At 59.5% G+C, this 16,592-nt stretch overlaps 2 protein-coding genes across 2 annotated transcripts in view; one reads left to right on the forward strand and one right to left on the reverse strand.

Annotated features, from left to right (window-relative positions):
- Positions 1 to 1,784: 1,784 nt before the first annotated feature.
- On the forward strand, positions 1,785 to 2,644 carry LOC132321304 (putative uncharacterized protein DDB_G0291608; the record flags this gene model as incomplete). The annotated part of the gene is made up of 3 exons (XM_059834812.1): positions 1,785 to 1,882; positions 2,378 to 2,485; positions 2,597 to 2,644. Coding segments are annotated over 3 exons (254 nt in total), but the record flags the coding sequence as incomplete, so codon positions are not given.
- A 2,345-nt stretch (positions 2,645 to 4,989) lies between these two features.
- The window catches only part of FCGBP (Fc gamma binding protein), a 30,679-nt gene continuing 19,076 nt past the window's right edge, over positions 4,990 to 16,592 (reverse strand). Inside the window, exons 16-20 of the mRNA XM_059834813.1 lie at positions 15,561 to 16,077; positions 11,072 to 11,271; positions 7,818 to 8,192; positions 6,748 to 7,032; positions 4,990 to 5,182 (exon numbers count right to left, since the gene is read on the reverse strand). Coding sequence (XP_059690796.1) covers positions 5,180 to 5,182; positions 6,748 to 7,032; positions 7,818 to 8,192; positions 11,072 to 11,271; positions 15,561 to 16,077 — 1,380 coding nt within the window. The 3' untranslated portion in view covers positions 4,990 to 5,179. The remainder of the gene's footprint in view (positions 5,183 to 6,747; positions 7,033 to 7,817; positions 8,193 to 11,071; positions 11,272 to 15,560; positions 16,078 to 16,592) is intronic.

Here is a 16,592-nt window from a genome sequence, read left to right on the forward strand (position 1 = left end):
CCACATGTCCGCTGCATGTCCCTGTCCCCATGGGTGTCCCTGTCCCCATGCCCACATCCCGTGGGTGTCCCTGTCCCCGTGGGTGTCTCTGTCCCCATGGCTGTCCCTGTCCCCTGCAGATGTCCCATGGTTGTCCCCGTCCCCATGGGTGTCCCTGTCCCCATGGGTGTCCCTGTCCCCATGCCCACATGTCCGCTGCATGTCCCTGTCCCCATGGGTGTCCCTGTCCCCATGCCCACATCCCGTGGGTGTCCCTGTCCCCGTGGGTGTCCCTGTCCCCATGGGTGTCCCTGTCCCCTGCAGATGTCCCATGGGTGTCCCCGTCCCCTTCGGTGTCCCTGTCCCCATGGGTGTCCCTGTCCCCATGCCCACATGTCCGCTGCATGTCCCTGTCCCCATGGGTGTCCCCATCCCCGTGGGTGTCCCTGTCCCCTGCAGACATCCCGTGGGTGTCCCTGTCTTCATGGGTGTCCTTGTCCCCATGCACACATCCCACGGGTGTCCCTCTCCCCCGTACTCAAATGTCCCCTGCCTGTCACTGTCCCCATGGGTGTCCCTGTCCCCATGCCCATGTCCCCTCGCTGTCTCTGTCCCCCATGGCTGTCCCTGTCCCCATTTCACCATGCAGACCTGTCCCCATTCGCGTCCCCGTCCCCATGCATTTGTGTCCCTCTGCATGTCCCCTGCGTGTCCCCTGCATGTCCCTGTCCCCACAGACACGTCCTGTGGGTGTCCCTCTCTGTGTCCCCCCCTGCAAGCGTGTCCCTGTCCATGTGTCCCCATGTCCCCCATGACCCCATGCCCCCCGTTTCCCCATGCCCCTCCGTGTCCCCAAATGTCCCCCATGTCCCCATGCCACAACATGTCCCCCTGTTCTGCACGTCCCCCATGTCCCAATGTCCCCCAATGTCCTCCAATGTCCCCCGTGTCCCCATCTGTCCAGATGTCCCCCATGTCCCTCAATGCCCTCCAATGTTCCCCAAGTCCCCCAGTGTCCCCCATGTCCCAATGTCCCCCATGTCCCCCAATGTCCCCCATGTCCCCCACATCTCCCAATGCACCCCCATGTCCCTATGTCCCTTCTCACATCCCCATGTCCCCAATGTCCCACATGTCCCTGTGTCCTCTCCCCATGTCCCCATGACCCCCAGTCCCCCATGTCCCCCATGTCCCCAATGTCCCCCATGTCTCTGTGTCCCTCCAAGTCCCCCAATGTCCCCATGTCCCTGTGTCCCCTCCCATGTCCCCATGACCCCCAGTCCCTCATGTCCCCAATGTCCCCGTGTCCCCAATGTCCCCCATGTCTCTGTGTCCCTCCATGTCCCCCATGTCCCTATGTCCCCTGCCATGTCCCCATGACCCCCCAGTCCCCCATGTCCCCCATGTCCCCGTGTCCCCAATGTCCCCCGTGTCTCTGTGTCCCTCCAAGTCCACCAATGTCCCCATGTCCCCAATGTCCCCCATGTCTCTGTGTCCCCCCAAGTCCCTCAATGTCCCCATGTCCCCCATGTCCCCCGTGTCTCTGTGTCCCTCCATGTCCCCCATGTCCCTATGTCCCCTCCCCATGTCCCCATGACCCCCAGTCCCCCATGTCCCCCATGTCTCTATGTCCTTCCAAGTCCCCCAATGTCCCCCATGTCCTTCTGTCCCCCTCCCATGTCCCCATGTCCCCCATGTCCTCCATGTCCCCCATGCCTCTGTGTCCCTCCATGTCTCCCATGTCCCCCAATGTCCCCATGACCCCCATGTCCCCAATGTCTCCCATGTCTCTGTGTCCCTCCAAGTCCCCCAATGTCCCCATGTCCCTGTGTCCCCCTCCCATGTCCCCATGACCCCCAGTCCCTCATGTCCCCAATGTCCCCGTGTCCCCAATGTCCCCCATGTCTCTGTGTCCCTCCATGTCCCCCATGTCCCTATGTCCCCTCCCATGTCCCCATGACCCCCAGTCCCCCATGTCCCCCATGTCCCCGTGTCCCCAATGTCCCCCGTGACTCTGTGTCTCTCCAAGTCCACCAATGTCCCCATGTCCCCAATGTCCCCCATGTGTCTGTGTCCCCCCAAGTCCCTCAATGTCCCCATGTCCCCCATGTCCCCCGTATCTCTGTGTCCCTCCATGTCCCCCATGTCCCTATGTCCCCCTCCCCATGTCCCCATGACCCCCAGTCCCCCATGTCCCCCATGTCCCTCTGACCCCTCCCATGTCCCCATGTCCCCCATGTCCCCATGTCCCTCAATGTCCCCATGTCCCCCATGTCTCTGTGTCCCTCCAAGTCCCCCAATGTCCCCATATCCCCCATGTCCCCCATGTCCCCATGTCCCTCAATGTCCCCATGACCCCCAGTCCCCAATGTCCCCCATGTCTCTGTGTCCCTCCAAGTCCCCCCAATGTCCCCATGTCCCTCAATGTCCCCATGACCCCCAGTCCCCCATGTCCCCCATGTCCCCAATGTCCCCCATGTCTCTGTGTCCTTCCAAGTCTCCCAATGTCCCCCATGTCCCTCTGTCCCCTCCCATGTCCCCATGTCCCTCCATGTCCCCCCATGTCCCCATGTCCCTCAATGTCCCCATGTCCCCCATGTCTCTGTGTCCCTCCAAGTCCCCCAATGTCTCCATGACCCTGTGTCCCCTCCCCATGTCCCCATGACCCCCAGTCCCCCATGTCCCCCATGTCCCTCGTGTCCCCCATGTCTCTGTGTCCCTCCATGTCCCCCATGTCCCTCAATGTCCCCATGACCCCCAGTCCCCCATGTCCCCTCATGTCCCCAATGTCCCCCATGTCTCTGTGTCCCTCCAAGTCCCCCAATGTCCCCATGTCCCTCAATGTCCCCCATGTCCCCACGGTGTCCCCACACTCACCGGGGTCCCATGGTGCCAGTCAGTGCCTGTGGCGTGGCCGGAGCCACTTTATCCCCAGGGAGGGGACAGGGCTGGGGACAGGCGGGGGGGGGGTGTGGGGGGGTGGCGGGGGGGGGGGTGGGGGGTGGCACCTCCCAGGGCCCCGGGCGCTTCCGCCTCAGCTCACACCGCCACTGGGGGGGAGGACTGGGATGGACTGGGGGCTCTTGTGGAGGGACTGGGACATGCTGGCGAGGGAACTGGGAATGCTGGGAGGGACACTTAGTGGGACTGGAATGCACTGGGAGGGACTGGGACAAACTGGGAGGGATAGGGAACGCCAGGGGAGATACTGGGGGAGGTGGGGAGTGGGATGCAGTGGGGGGGGGGGACTGGGATGCACTGGGAGGGACTGGGGGAGCCCAGAGGGGACTGGGGAGACACTGGGGCGAACTGGGGGACACGTGGGGAGAGTGGGACATACTGGGGGGAAATGGGGACACAGAGGGGCACTGGGATGCACTGGGAGGGACTGGGGGCACTGGGGGAGCCCAGAGGGGACTGGGGAGACACTGGGGTGAACTGGGGGACACATGGGGAGAGTGGGACATACTGGGGGGAAAAGGGGACACAGAGGGGCACTGGGATGCACTGGGAGGGACTGGGGGCACTGGGGGAGACTGGAGGGGACTGGGGAGACACTGGGGCGAACTGGGGGACACATGTGGGGAGAGTGGGACATACTGGGGGGAAATGGGGACACAGAGGGGCACTGGGATGCACTGGGAGGGACTGGGGGCACTGGGGGAGACTGGAGGGGACTGGGGAGACACTGGGGTGAACTGGGGGACACATGGGGAGAGTGGGACATACTGGGGGGAAAAGGGGACACAGAGGGGCACTGGGATGCACTGGGAGGGACTGGGGGCACTGGGGGAGCCCAGAGGGGACTGGGGAGACACTGGGGTGAACTGGGGGACACATGGGGAGAGTGGGACATACTGGGGGGAAATGGGGACACAGAGGGGCACTGGGATGCACTGGGAGGGACTGGGGGCACTGGGGAAGCCCAGAGGGGACTGGGGAGACACTGGGGTGAACTGGGGGACACGTGGGGAGAGTGGGACATACTGGGGGGAAAAGGGGACACAGAGGGGCACTGGGATGCACTGGGAGGGACTGGGGGCACTGGGGGAGCCCAGAGGGGGACTGGGGAGACACTGGGGTGAACTGGGGGACACATGGGGAGAGTGGGACATACTGGGGGGAAATGGGGACACAGAGGGGCACTGGGATGCACTGGGAGGGACTGGGGGCACTGGGGGAGACTGGAGGGGACTGGGGAGACACTGGGGCGAACTGGGGGACACATGGGGAGAGTGGGACATACTGGGGGGAAAAGGGGACACAGAGGGGCACTGGGATGCACTGGGAGGGACTGGGGGGCACACTGGGGGAGACTGGAGGGGACTGGGGAGAAACTGGGGCGAACTGGGGGACACGTGGGGAGAGTGGGACATACTGGGGGGAAATGGGGGGAAGCAGGAGACATGGCAGGGGGGACTGGGATGCACTGGGGGGGCACACTGGAGGGGACTGGGAGAGACTGGAAAGGTCTGGGGGGGGGGGTGGCGCTGGGACGTACGGGGGACACACACTGGAGGGGACTGGGACGAACTGGGGGAGACTGGAAGGAACTGGGAGGGACCACTGGGATGTACTGGGGGAACACTGGGAAGGAGACACCCCCCCCCCCAGCGGGGACCCAAGTGTCCAGCAGCATCCCCCTCCCCCCCCCCCCAAGCATCCGGGAGCCTCCTCCACTCCCCCTCCCCCCACCCCCCCCACCCCCACCCGTGGGACCCAGCCATTTGGGTGCCCCCCCACCCCACCCCCCCCCCCCGTGTCCCGGGGCCGTGGGCGGGGCCGTGACGGGAAATATTGACTGAAACGGGTCAGGGGGGGCCAGGAACAGCCCGGGGGCAGGGAGGGGCTGGCAGGGCACCCAGTGTCCGGGAAACACCCCTTTCCCCCCCTCCAGGGCACCCAAGCATCCGGGACCCCCCCCCCACCCACCCTGGGACCCCCCCCACCCACCCCCCAGGAGCCCTAATTTCCCCATAACCCCTTTCCCCCCTCTTCTTTCCCCCAATTTTGCTGATTTTATTGCAAACCGAAGGCAGCGGCAGCTTTACCCCCCTTTTTTTGGGGGGGGGGACCTCAAATTTAGGGGGGGGGCAAGAAAAATAATAGCCCTTTGGGGTAGATGCTGAGTTTTCGCCGCGATGACCTCAGCGATGAGGCGTCGGCCCAGTTCCGGGCCTCTAAATGTCATTTTTTCGCATCACTGAGGGGAAAAAAAAAGGGAAAATAAAGGGTTAACGCATCGCCTTTGGGGTGATTTCCCCTTTTTTGGGGTGATTTCCCCTTTTTCGGGGTGAATTCCCCTTTTTTGGGGTGATTTCCCCTTTTTTGGGGGTGATTTCCCCTTTTTGGGGTGATTTCCCCTTTTTGGGGGGTGATTTCCCATTTTTTGGATTATTTCCCCCTTTTTTGGGGGTGATTTCCCCTTTTTTGGGGTGATTTCCCCTTTTTCGGGGGTGATTTCCTCCTTTTTCAGGGTGATTTCCCCTTTTGGTGGGGTGATTTCCCCTTTTTCGCAGGTGATTTCCCCCTTTTTGGGTGATTTTCCCCTTTTGGGGGGGTGAATTCCCCTTTTTTGGGGTGATTTCCTCTTTTTTAGGGGGTGATTTCCCATTTTTTTGGGGTGATTTCCCCTTTTTGGGGTGATTTCCCCTTTTTTGGTGGGTGATTTCCCCTTTTGGGGGTGATTTCCCCTTTTTTGGTGGGTGATTTCCCCTTTTTAGGGGATGATTTCCCCTTTTTGGGGGGGTGATTTCCCCTTTTGGGGGTGATTTCCCTTTTTTGGGGGGGTGATTTCCCTTTTTCTGGGGTTGATGTCCCCTTTTTGAGGGGTGATGTCCCCTTTTTCGGGGTGATGTCTCCCTTTTTCGGGGTGATTTCCCCTTTTTGGGGCGGGATTTCCCCTTTTTTGGGGGGGGATTTCCCCTTTTTGGGGGTTATTTTCCCCTTTTTGGGTGATGTCCCCCTTTTTTGGGGTGATTTCCCCTTTTTTGGGGTGATTTCCCCTTTTTTGGGGGTGATTTCCCCTTTTTTAGGGGGTGATTTCCCCTTTTTCGTGGTGATTTCCCCTTTTTTTGGGGTGATTTCCCCTTTTTCGGGGGTGATTTCCCCCTTTCTCGGGGTGATTTTCCCCATTCCCTTTCTCCGCCCGCGATGGCGTTGGCTCGGTTCCTTGCAGGCGACTTTGGGCCTGATTTGAGGAGAAAAAAGGACTATTTTGGTTAAGATGAAGGACGCCACGGGTGGGGGGCATCTCTCCCGTGAAATTGGGGGGGGGAAAAAAGGTGATTTTGGTTAAAATTAAGAAACGGGACGATAGATGAAGAGTGGGACGAAGGTGGCACCCGGGGGGGCTTCCCCTCGCCTCAAAACGGGGGGAAAAAAGGCAATTTTGGTCAACACAAAGGAAGGGAGAGGTCGATGAAGCTCTTTTGCTGATGGCGGGATGAAGGACGTGGCCCGTGGTGGTTTTGCTGGTGTTAAATTGGGGGGAAAAAAGGTGATTTTGGTTAATCCGAAGGACGGGTTGACGGATGAAGATCTCTGGATGAGGAGGGGGATGAAGGCCAACGCTCTCCTTGGATGAAATTGCGGGGAAAAAAAGCGATTTTGGTTAATATGAAGGGACGGGACCAATGGACGGACATTTCTTCACGGTGGTGGCACCAAGGCCCACGGGGACACAACCACGCTGGAGCTAGGACGTGAACGATGACGAATATCGCCCAAACCGAGACCGGCGTTTGTCACCTCCTGGGGGACGCTCACCTGGGTGAAGTCGGGCGCTCGCCAAGCCTTGGCCACCGCCACCACATCCGCCACCAATTTCCCGTCGGGCCCTCGGAGGTCGTTGGCCGCCTTCCCGTCGTAATCACCGCAGATCCCGCAGAGCTGCTTGCTCAGCTCCTGCGCCACCGTCACCGTCACCTCCCCGGCGGGGCTGAGGCCGATGACGAATTCGGGTTTTTGGGTGATCCAGATGGTGCCCCGGGTCTCGGTGACGGTCAAGGTGCCGGCCACCTCCACAGGGAGGGTGGCTGGGACCCCGTTGACCTGGAGAAGACACCAAGAGGGAGAGCATGGCTCCGTGCGACGCGACGTTGAAATAAATTCAAACTGGGGTGAAAAAGCCGGGAAATAGGTCATTTCTCCACCCCCAACCTTCACCGTAGCGGTGGAGCCCAAAATGGGGTGAAATCCCTCCATTTTAGGTACGGAGAGCCGGCGTGAAGTGCTCCGGGGTGGGGGGGGATATCTCGTTGGGGTTCGTTCCTGCCTGGGGACTGGGGTGGGAGGTGGGATGAGGACGTGGACACCTGGGTTCCCTCCATGGGGCTGGGAGAAGGGTTTGGGGTGAAGGAGGGCACCCATGGGTGCTTCCTTTACGTTAAATTATTGGGTGAAAACCAAAAAAAAAAGAGGCAATTTTGGTCAATATAAAGGGCTGAGCAGATGCGCGGAGATCCCTTGAGGGTGGCGGGATGGAGGACAACACCCATGGGTGCCTCACGTGCGTGAAACTGCTGGAAAAAAGGCCGTTTGGGTCAAAATGAAGGGATGGGCCAATGGAAGAACCTCTTGGGATGATGGTGGGATGAGGGACACCACAGGCGGGCGCTGCCTTCGCGTGGAATAGGTGGGGAAAAAAGAGCAGTTTCGGTTAAAATGAAGGGACGGGCCGACGCGCGGCCACCTCGCGATGACGGCGGGATGAAGGACGGCGCTTCCCTCGCGCCACACCGATGGACCTTGCGATATATCGGTGGAAAACGGTGGATTTGGGTTCCGACGAAGGACCAGGGGGACTTTTGGGTGGCAGCGGGGTGGGGATGACCTACCCAGACCTTCTTCTCCCTCTTGACGGTGAGGAAGGCCTGAGGGTTGAAGAGGTGAAGGGCCACCACGGCCGGTCGGTCCTGGTTCTCCCCAACGGCAGCCAAGAGCCGGAACCAAGCAGGGTGGCGTGGATCACACAGGGTGGCCACCACGTAGACGCCGGCGGCCGTGGTGGTGCCGGTGGCTCCATCGAAGGAGACGAAGCGAGCGGCGGGGGCCAGGGTGCAGCGTCCCGGTTCTTCCACGCAACCCCGGACGCCATCCTTGAGGCCGCAGGTTTGGCCGAAGGGACAGCCGGCCGGTCGGCACTGCATGCCACCCGCCGCCCGGCACGTGCAGCGCTCGCTGCAGTCGGAGGAGAGGACGGTCTCGGCGATCTGCGGGAGGGGGACAGGCGATGAAAAACGCTGCGTTCAAGGGGTTTTCCCCTCGCAAAGATGCAAAAACGGGGGGGGGGGGGGAAAGCCACATGCAACGGGGTTTGCTCTGCAAAAGCTGCAGATGGTAAAGAAACGCTGCATGCAAGCCGTGTTCTCCTTGCAAGGGCTGCGAACGTGCATGGAAACACTACATGCAACAGCGTTTTCCCCTTGCAAAAGCTGCAGAAGGTAAAGAAATGCCACTTGCAACCCGCGTCCTCCTTGCAAGGCCTGCAGACGTGCATGGAAACGCTGCATGCGACGGTGTTTGCTCTTGCAAAAGCTGCAGATGGTAAAGAAATGTTGCGTGCAATCCGTGTTCTCCTTGCAAGGGCTGCAAACGTGCATGGAAACACTGCATGCAACGGTGTTTGCTCTTGCAAAAGTTGCAGATGGTAAAGAAACGCTGCGTGCAAGACGTGTTCTCCTTGCAAGGGCTGCAAACGTGCATGGAAACGCTGCATGCAACAGCGTTTTCCCTTTGCAAAAGCTGCAGAAGGTAAAGAAATGCCACTTGCAACCTGCGTCCTCCTTGCAAGGGCTGCAAATGTGCATGGAAACGCTGCATGCGACGGTGTTTGCTCTTGCAAAAGCTGCAGATGGTAAAGAAATGTTGCGTGCAATCGCGTGTTCTCCTGGCAAGGGCTGCAAATGTGCATGGAAACGCTGCATGCAACGGGGTTTGCTCTTGCAAAAGCTGCAGATGGTAAAGAAACGCTGCGTGCAACTGTGTTTGCTCTTGCAAAAGCTGCAGATGGTAAAGAAACGCTGCGTGCAAGACGTGTTCTCCTTGCAAGGGCTGCGAACGTGCATGGAATGCAAACGTGCATGGAAACGCTGCATGCAACAGCGTTTTCCCCTTGCAAAAGCTGCAGAAGGTAAAGAAATGCCACTTGCAACCCGCGTCCTCCTTGCAAGGCCTGCAGACGTGCATGGAAACGCTGCATGCGACGGTGTTTGCTCTTGCAAAAGCTGCAGATGGTAAAGAAATGTTGCGTGCAAGACGTGTTCTCCTGGCAAGGGCTGCAAACGTGCATGGAAACGCTGCATGCAACGGTGTTTGCTCTTGCAAAAGTTGCAGATGGTAAAGAAACGCTGCGTGCAACTGTGTTTGCTGTTGCAAAAGCTGCAGATGGTAAAGAAACGCTGCGTGCAAGACGTGTTCTCCTTGCAAGGGCTGCAAACGTGCATGGAAACGCTGCATGCAACAGTGTTTTCCCCTTGCAAAAGCTGCAGAAGGTAAAGAAATGCCACTTGCAACCCGCACCCTCCTTGCAAGGCCTGCAGACGTGCATGGAAACGCTGCATGCGACGGTGTTTGCTCTTGCAAAAGCTGCAGATGGTAAAGAAATGTTGCGTGCAATTGCGTGTTCTCCTGGCAAGGGCTGCAAATGTGCATGGAAACGCTGCATGCAACGGGGTTTGCTCTTGCAAAAGCTGCAGATGGTAAAGAAACGCTGCGTGCAACTGTGTTTGCTGTTGCAAAAGCTGCAGATGGTAAAGAAACGCTGCGTGCAAGACGTGTTCTCCTTGCAAGGGCTGCAAACGTGCATGGAAACGCTGCATGCAACAGCGTTTTCCCCTTGCAAAAGCTGCAGAAGGTAAAGAAATGCCACTTGCAACCCGCGTCCTCCTTGCAAGGGCTGCAAATGTGCATGGAAACGCTGCATGCAACGGTGTTTGCTCTTGCAAAAGCTGCAGATGGTAAAGAAATGTTGCGTGCAAGACGTGTTCTCCTTGCAAGGGCTGCAAACGTGCATGGAAACGCTGCATGCAATGGGTTTTCCCCTTGCAAGGACTGCAAAAGAAAGCCCTGGCTGCATGCAAATGGTTTCCCCTCGCAAAGGTTGCAAGAAGGAAAAAAGGGCGCGTGCAGCTGGGGTCTCGCGGAGTTGCAAGAGACACACAAGGCTGCAACGCTCCCCTCGCACAGGCGCGAGCACCCACGGGGCGTGCAATGGTGCAACGCTCCCCTCGCATGACTGCAAGCACCCGTGGGGCGTGCAAGAGTGCAACATTCCCATTGCAATCGTGCAAGCACCCGTGGGGCGTGCAAGGGTGCAACGCTGCCCTCGTATGGGTGCAACATTCCCCTGCATGGGTGCAAGCACCCATGGGGCATGCAAGGGTGCAACGCTGCCCTCACGTGGGTGCAACATTCCCATTGCATGGGTGCAAGCACCCATCGGGTGCGCATGGGTGCAACACTCCCTTCACATGGGTGCAAGCACCCATGGGGTGTGCAAGGGTGCAACGCTCCCCTTGCATGGGTGCAACACTCCCCTCGCATGGGTGCAACACTCCCCTCGCATGGGTGCAAGCACCCGTGGGGCATGCAAGGGTGCAACACTCCCTTCACATGGGTGCAAGCACCCGTGGGGTGTGCAAGGGTGCAATGCTCCCCTTGCACGGGTGCAACATTCCCATTGCATGGGTGCAAGCACCCATTGAGTGCGCATGGGTGCAACGCTCCCATCGCATGGGTGCAACATTCCCCTCTCATGGGTGCAACACTCCTTTCACATGGGTGCAAGCACCCATGGGGCGTGCAAGGGTGCAATGCTCCCCTTGCACGGGTGCAACATTCCCATTGCATGGGTGCAAGCACCCATTGAGTGCGCATGGGTGCAACGCTCCCATCGCATGGGTGCAAAATTCCCTTCTCATGGGTGCAACATTCCCCTTGCATGGGTGCAAGCACCCATGGGGCATGCAAGGGTGCAACACTCCCCTCGCATGGGTGCAACACTCCCCTCACATGGGTGCAAGCACCCATGGAGCATGCAAGGGTGCAACGCTCCCCTGGCACGGGTGCAAGGGTCCCCGGCAGCACCCACCTCAAAGTAGCGGCCGCGGTGCAGGCACCCGCAGGAGTCCATGGGGACGCACTCGTCCCCGTTGAAGAGGAAACCCTCGTCGCACCGGCAGCCCTCGAAGCACTTCTCGGTGCAGCGGGTGCTGACGGAGAGGCTGGCGCACGTGTGGGCGCAGGTGCGGGTGCAGAGCTCGTAGCGGCTGTGGGGAGGGCAGGCGAGGGCTGGCGGGCGAAAAGCAGAAAGAAAAGCAGTGACTTTGCTGTTTATTTTCGTCTTTTTTTCCCCCGAGGAAAGGAACAAAAAACAAAAAAGCAGCACTTTGCAGCAGAGCAAATATTGCGCAAAGGCGGATGCCGCCCGCAAACCACTTCCCCCAGCAAAAAAAACCCCCCTCTGCCCGCCCCGCGCGCAAAATTTGGCCAAAAAAAATACAAAGCCAAGCCAAATTCCGCATGCAACGGCCTCCCCGCCTCGCCAAAATCTGCGGCGCTAAAGCGCGGCTGCGCGCAACTCTCCCCCCCTTGCTGAAATCCCCGAGGGCTGCGTGCAACTCCTTTCCTCCGCGCAAACTTCGCAAAACCGAGGAGCAGCTGCCTGCAACCGCTGCACCCTTGCAGCAATGCAATGCAAACCCGCTGCATGCAACCGCTTCTCCCCCTTGCCACTTCTGCCAAACTAAGGAGCAGCTACATGCAACCGCTGCACCCTTGCAGCAATGTGAACCTGCTGCATGCAACCACATCGCCCTTGCAGCAATGCAAACCCGCTGCATGCAACCGCTTGTCCCTTTGAGACATGCAAACCCACTGCATGCAACCACTCTCCTCCTTGCAACCCCTGCCAAACTAAGGAGCAACTGCATACAACCGCTGCACCCTTGCAGCAATGCAAACCTGGTGCATGCAATCACCTCTCCCTTGCAGCACTGCAAACCCACTGCATGCAACCGCTGCACCCTTGCGGCAATGCACACCCGCTGCATGCAACCACATCTCCCTTGCAGTAACGCAATCCCACTGCATGCAACCACGTCTCCCTTGCAGCAATGTGAACCCGCTGCATGCAACCACATCGCCCTTGCAGCACTGCAAACCCACTGCATGCAACCGCTCTCCTCCTTGCAACCCCTGCCAAACTAAGGAGCAACTGCATGCAACCGCTGCACCCTTGCAGCAATGCAAACCTGGTGCATGCAATCACCTCTCCCTTGCAGCACTGCAAACCCACTGCATGCAACTGCTTTCCTCCTTGCAACCTCTGCCAAACTAAGGAGCAGCTGCATGCAACCGCTACACCCTTGCAGCAATGTGAACCTGCTGCATGCAACCACGTCGCCCTTGTAGCAACGCGAACCCACTGCATGCAACCGCTGCACCCTTGCAGCAATGAGAACCTGCTGCATGCAACCACGTCTCCCTTGCAGCAATATGAACCCGCTGCATGCAACCGCTCCCCTCCTTGCAACCTCTGCCAAACTAAGGAGCAGCTACACGCAACCGCTGCACCCTTGCAGCACTGCAAACCCACTGCATGCAACCACGTCTCCCTTGCAGCAATGCGAACCCGCTGCGTGCAACTGCTCCCCTCCTTGCAACCTCTGCCAAACTAAGGAGCAGCTGCAGGCAACCACTGCACCCTCGCAGCAATACGAACCTGCTGCATGCAACCACCTCTCCCTTGTAGCAACGCGAACCCACTGCGTGCAACTATGTCTCCTTTGCAGCAATGCACACCTGCTGCATGCAACCGCTGCACCCTTGCAGCAATGAGAACGTGCTGCATGCAACCACGTCTCCCTTGCAGCAATATGAACCCGCTGCATGCAACCGCTCCCCTCCTTGCAACCTCTGCCAAACTAAGGAGCAGCTACACGCAACCACCTCTCCCTTGCAGCACTGCAAACCCACTGCATGCAACCGCTGCACCCTTGCGGCAATGCACACCCGCTGCATGCAACCACGTCTCCCTTGCAGCAATGTGAACCCGCTGCATGCAACCACGTCTCCCTTCAGCAACGCAATCCTACTGCGTGCAACCACGTCTCCCTTGCAGCAACGCGAACCCGCTGCATGCAACCGCTGCACCCTTGCAGCAATGAGAACCTGCTGCATGCAACCACATCTCCCTTGCAGCAACGCAATCCCACTGCGTGCAACCACCTCTCCCTTGTAGCAACGCGAACCCGCTGCATGCAACTATGTCTCCTTTGCAGCAATGCACACCCGCTGCATGCAACCACATCTCCCTTGCAGCAACGCAATCCCACTGCGTGCAACCACCTCTCCCTTGCAGCAATGCGAACCCGCTGCATGCAACCGCTCCCCTCCTTGCAACCTCTGCCAAACTAAGGAGCAGCTGCATGCAACCGCTGCACCCTTGCAGCAATGTGAACCTACTGCATGCAACCACGTCTCCCTTGTAGCAACACGAACCCGCTGCATGCAACTATGTCTCCTTTGCAGCAATGCACACCCACTGCATGCAACCACCTCTCCCTTGCAGCAATGCACACCCGCTGCATGCAACCACATCTCCCTTGCAGCAACGCAATCCCACTGCGTGCAACCACCTCTCCCTTGCAGCAATGCGAACCCGCTGCATGCAACCGCTCCCCTCCTTGCAACCTCTGCCAAACTAAGGAGCAGCTGCAGGCAACCGCTGCACCCTTGCAGCAATGTGAACCTACTGCATGCAACCACGTCTCCCTTGCAGCAATATGAACCCGCTGCATGCAACCGCTCCCCTCCTTTCAACCTCTGCCAAACTAAGGAGCAGCTGCAGGCAACCGCTGCACCCTTGCAGCAATACGAACCTGCTGCATGCAACCACGTCGCCCTTGTAGCAACGCGAACCCACTGCGTGCAACTATGTCTCCTTTGCAGCAATGCACACCTGCTGCATGCAACCGCTGCACCCTTGCAGCAACGAGAACCTGCTGCATGCAACCATGTCTCCCTTGCAGCAATGCGAACCCGCTGCATGCAACCGCTCCCCTCCTTGCAACCTCTGCCAAACTAAGGAGCAGCTACACACAACCGCTGCACCCTTGCAGCACTTCAAACCCACTGCATGCAACCACCTCTCCCTTGCAGCACTGCAAACCCACTGCGTGCAACCACGTCTCCCTTGCAGCAATGTGAACCTGCTGCATGCAACTATGTCTCCTTTGCAGCAATGCACACCCGCTGCATGCAACTGCTGCACCCTTGCAGCAATGAGAACCTGCTGCATGCAACCACGTCTCCCTTGCAGCAACGCAATCCCACTGCGTGCAACCACCTCTCCCTTGCAGCAATGCGAACCCGCTGCATGCAACTATGTCTCCTTTGCAGCAATGCACACCCACTGCATGCAACCACCTCTCCCTTGCAGCAATGCACACCTGCTGCATGCAACCACATCTCCCTTGCAGCAATGCGAACCCACTGCATGCAACCGCTCCCCTCCTTGCAACCTCTGCCAAACTAAGGAGCAGCTGCATGCAACCGCTGCACCCTTGCAGCAATGTGAACCTACTGCATGCAACCACGTCTCCCTTGCAGCAATATGAACCCGCTGCATGCAACCGCTCCCCTCCTTGCAACCTCTGCCAAACTAAGGAGCAGCTGCAGGCAACCGCTGCACCCTTGCAGCAATGCGAACCTGCTGCATGCAACCACGTTGCCCTTGTAGCAATGCGAACCCACTGCGTGCAACTATGTCTCCTTTGCAGCAATGCACACCTGCTGCATGCAACCACGTCTCCCTTGCAGCAATGAGAACCTGCTGCATGCAACCACGTCTCCCTTGCAGCAATATGAACCCGCTGCATGCAACTGCTCCCCTCCTTGCAACCTCTGCCAAACTAAGGAGCAGCTACACGCAACCGCTGCACCCTTGCAGCACTGCAAACCCACTGCATGCAACCACCTCTCCCTTGCAGCACTGCAAATCCACTGCATGCAACCGCTGCACCCTTGCGGCAATGCACACCCGCTGCATGCAACCACATCTCCCTTGCAGCAACGCAATCCCACTGCATGCAACCATGTCTCCCTTGCAGCAATGCGAACCCGCTGCATGCAACCGCTCCCCTCCTTGCAACCTCTGCCAAACTAAGGAGCAGCTACACACAACCGCTGCACCCTTGCAGCACTTCAAACCCACTGCATGCAACCAGCTCTCCCTTGCAGCACTGCAAACCCACTGCGTGCAACCACGTCTCCCTTGCAGCAATGTGAACCTGCTGCATGCAACTATGTCTCCTTTGCAGCAATGCACACCCGCTGCATGCAACTGCTGCACCCTTGCAGCAATGAGAACCTGCTGCATGCAACCACGTCTCCCTTGCAGCAATGCAATCCCACTGCATGCAACCACCTCTCCCTTGCAGCAATGCGAACCCGCTGCATGCAACCGCTCCCCTCCTTGCAACCTCTGCCAAACTAAGGAGCAGCTACACGCAACCGCTGCACCCTCGCAGCAATGCGAACCCGCTGCATGCACCCCGCCCCCCTCCCCGGTGACTCACGGCACTTGGCAGCCGCCCGCCACTCCTGCAGCTGCCCGCCGGCGGCCTGGCAAGCTGCGGCGTAGGCCTGCAAGCTGCGACACACCTCCCCGGCATCCCGCCGGCCGCATCGCTCCTGCACGCAGGCGGCCACGTGTTCCTGGGGAGCCACCAGCCCGTGGCAGGCGGCGAAGGGTCCCGTCGCCTCCGCCAGCACCCCGCAGGGCCCCGGGGTGGCCGAGCGGCAGGCGGGCGGCGGCGGGGACCCATGGGTGCAGGCGGGGGTGAGGGTGCCCCAGGAAGAACCCAGCTCCTGGGGGGCGGCGAGGTCATCGGCGGCGTCGCCGTCGAAGTCGCCGCAGAGGCCGGCGGGGCGGCGGCGGTAGGCGCCGGGGAGGGTGAGCAGCGCGTAGGCGTCGCCGTCGTAGAGGAATTTGGGTCCCCCCTGCGCCTGCAGCACCCGGTGGGTGCCCTCCTGGGACACCGTCAGGGCCCCCCCGGCCAGTGTCAGCGGCAGGAGCTGCCGCTCGCCGTCCACCTGCGGGGGAGGAAAAAAAGGGGGGTGAGTTTGGGGGGGGGTGCACCCCAAAATGGAATTTGCACCCCAAAACAGGGGTTGTATCGCCGGTTGTGCACCCCAAAATGGAATTTGCACCCCAAAACAGGGGTTGCATCTCCAGCTGTGCACCCCAAAATAGAGTTGGCACCCCAAAACAGGGTTTGCACGTCCGGCTGTGTACCCCAAAATGGAATTTGCACCCCAAAATATGGGGGTGCATCTCCGGCTGTGCACCCCAACGTCAGGTCTGCACCCCAAAACAGGGGGTGCATCTCTGGCTGTGCACCCCAACATCAGGTCTGCACCCCAAAAGAGGGGTTGCATCTCCGGCTGTGCACCCCAAAATGGAATTTGCACCCCAAAACAGGGGTTGCACGTCCGGCTGTGCACCCCAAAATGGAATTTGCACCCCAAAATATGGGGGTGCATCTCCGGCTGTGCACCCCAACGTCAGGTCTGCACCCCAAAACAGGGGGTGCATCTCTGGCTGTGCA

This window comes from Gavia stellata, unplaced genomic scaffold, assembly GCF_030936135.1.
Source record: "Gavia stellata isolate bGavSte3 unplaced genomic scaffold, bGavSte3.hap2 HAP2_SCAFFOLD_255, whole genome shotgun sequence".
Taxonomy (NCBI): Eukaryota; Metazoa; Chordata; class Aves; order Gaviiformes; family Gaviidae; genus Gavia; species Gavia stellata.